Source organism: Acyrthosiphon pisum, unplaced genomic scaffold (genome assembly GCF_005508785.2).
Source record: "Acyrthosiphon pisum isolate AL4f unplaced genomic scaffold, pea_aphid_22Mar2018_4r6ur Scaffold_13373;HRSCAF=14013, whole genome shotgun sequence".
In the NCBI taxonomy this organism is placed as follows: Eukaryota; Metazoa; Arthropoda; class Insecta; order Hemiptera; family Aphididae; genus Acyrthosiphon; species Acyrthosiphon pisum.
In genome coordinates this window covers 1-1,134 of record NW_021761964.1, presented here as the reverse complement: position 1 = coordinate 1,134, position 1,134 = coordinate 1, and the positions used below count along the sequence as shown (strand labels likewise).

Here is a 1,134-nt window from a genome sequence, read left to right as displayed (position 1 = left end):
TCAAAGTAACCCCATTTTATGAAAAAAAAAATTGAATTATCATGGTACTCTGGTGAATAAAAATATATGGGTATCAAAGTTACCCCGCGAAATCAATGTTAGGTACCCCATTCTAATTAAAAATGTAAAGCTAATGTAATGCAGTTAGTTATAGTATTAGGATTAAGGGGGGTGTGGGGGACAAAGCCCCCCATGGGACATGTGTAACATAAACTATTCCAGCACCCCCTAAATTCACACCCAATGTGCGCCTATGCTTGCTATACCTGAATGTAAACTGAATGTAAAAACTTTTTTTAAACATTTTAATAATTTTCTCATTTCATATTTTCCACTCACTTGTTTCGCAGTATTCTTCATCGGAACCATCTGCACAATTAACTTCACCGTCGCACAGATATCCGGGACGAATACATTCTGAATTTTTACACTTAAATTCTCCGTGCCAGCATTCTCTGTGCTCTAAACAAAATATGATCATTCATTCACTAATTTTTAAATAATTAATGAGTCTTATTTAAAACTCACTGCATTGAAGTTCATCCGATCCATCACCACAATCATCTTTGAAATCACATGCTTTATCAGTGGGTATACAAAAATAATTTGCACATTTAAAATGTGTTGTTGGACAAACATGTGTTTCTATAAATAAATAAAAATAATATACGTTTAAGTTTATGTATTTCATATTTTAATACATCTTTAAATTTTACCAAAACTTTCCATCACTCGTTCAAATAAACATTTTTAATATTTACAAGTGATTTTATAATTTTATCTAGGAGGTATTAATTATATTTTCATAAAATTTGAATCGTAACAAAATGATTTAAATGACTAACAGCTCCGTGGATTCTGTTTTATGTTAATGGACACTAATATTCATATGTTATATTTCTATTTATGTATTAACCACAGCAGGTGCAAGATAAAGATCGTTTACATAAACTCAAGGAAACTTTCAGCACAGATTATTTATGGAAATATTGTACAGTTTGTAAACTTAATAAGTTTAATGTGGATAAGCTTTATTTTCTCGAATTCGACTTAATTATCAATAATTTAAATAGATTAATGATTTTAGATTCTGAACGAAGTGATGAATGTATTGATTTTACAATGATGTGTTGT

The 1,134-nt window shown here is 29.6% G+C and overlaps 1 protein-coding gene across 1 annotated transcript; it reads right to left on the bottom strand.

Annotated features, from left to right (window-relative positions):
* Positions 1 to 213: 213 nt before the first annotated feature.
* On the bottom strand, positions 214 to 1,113 carry LOC115034578 (G-protein coupled receptor GRL101-like). Its single transcript, XM_029491876.1, has 2 exons — positions 529 to 1,113; positions 214 to 462 (listed from the first exon to the last, which is right to left on the bottom strand). Exons 1-2 carry the CDS (start codon positions 689 to 691, stop codon positions 323 to 325), a joined length of 303 nt encoding a protein of 100 aa, XP_029347736.1. The 5' UTR covers positions 692 to 1,113; the 3' UTR covers positions 214 to 322.
* Between the last annotated feature and the right edge of the window lie 21 nt (positions 1,114 to 1,134).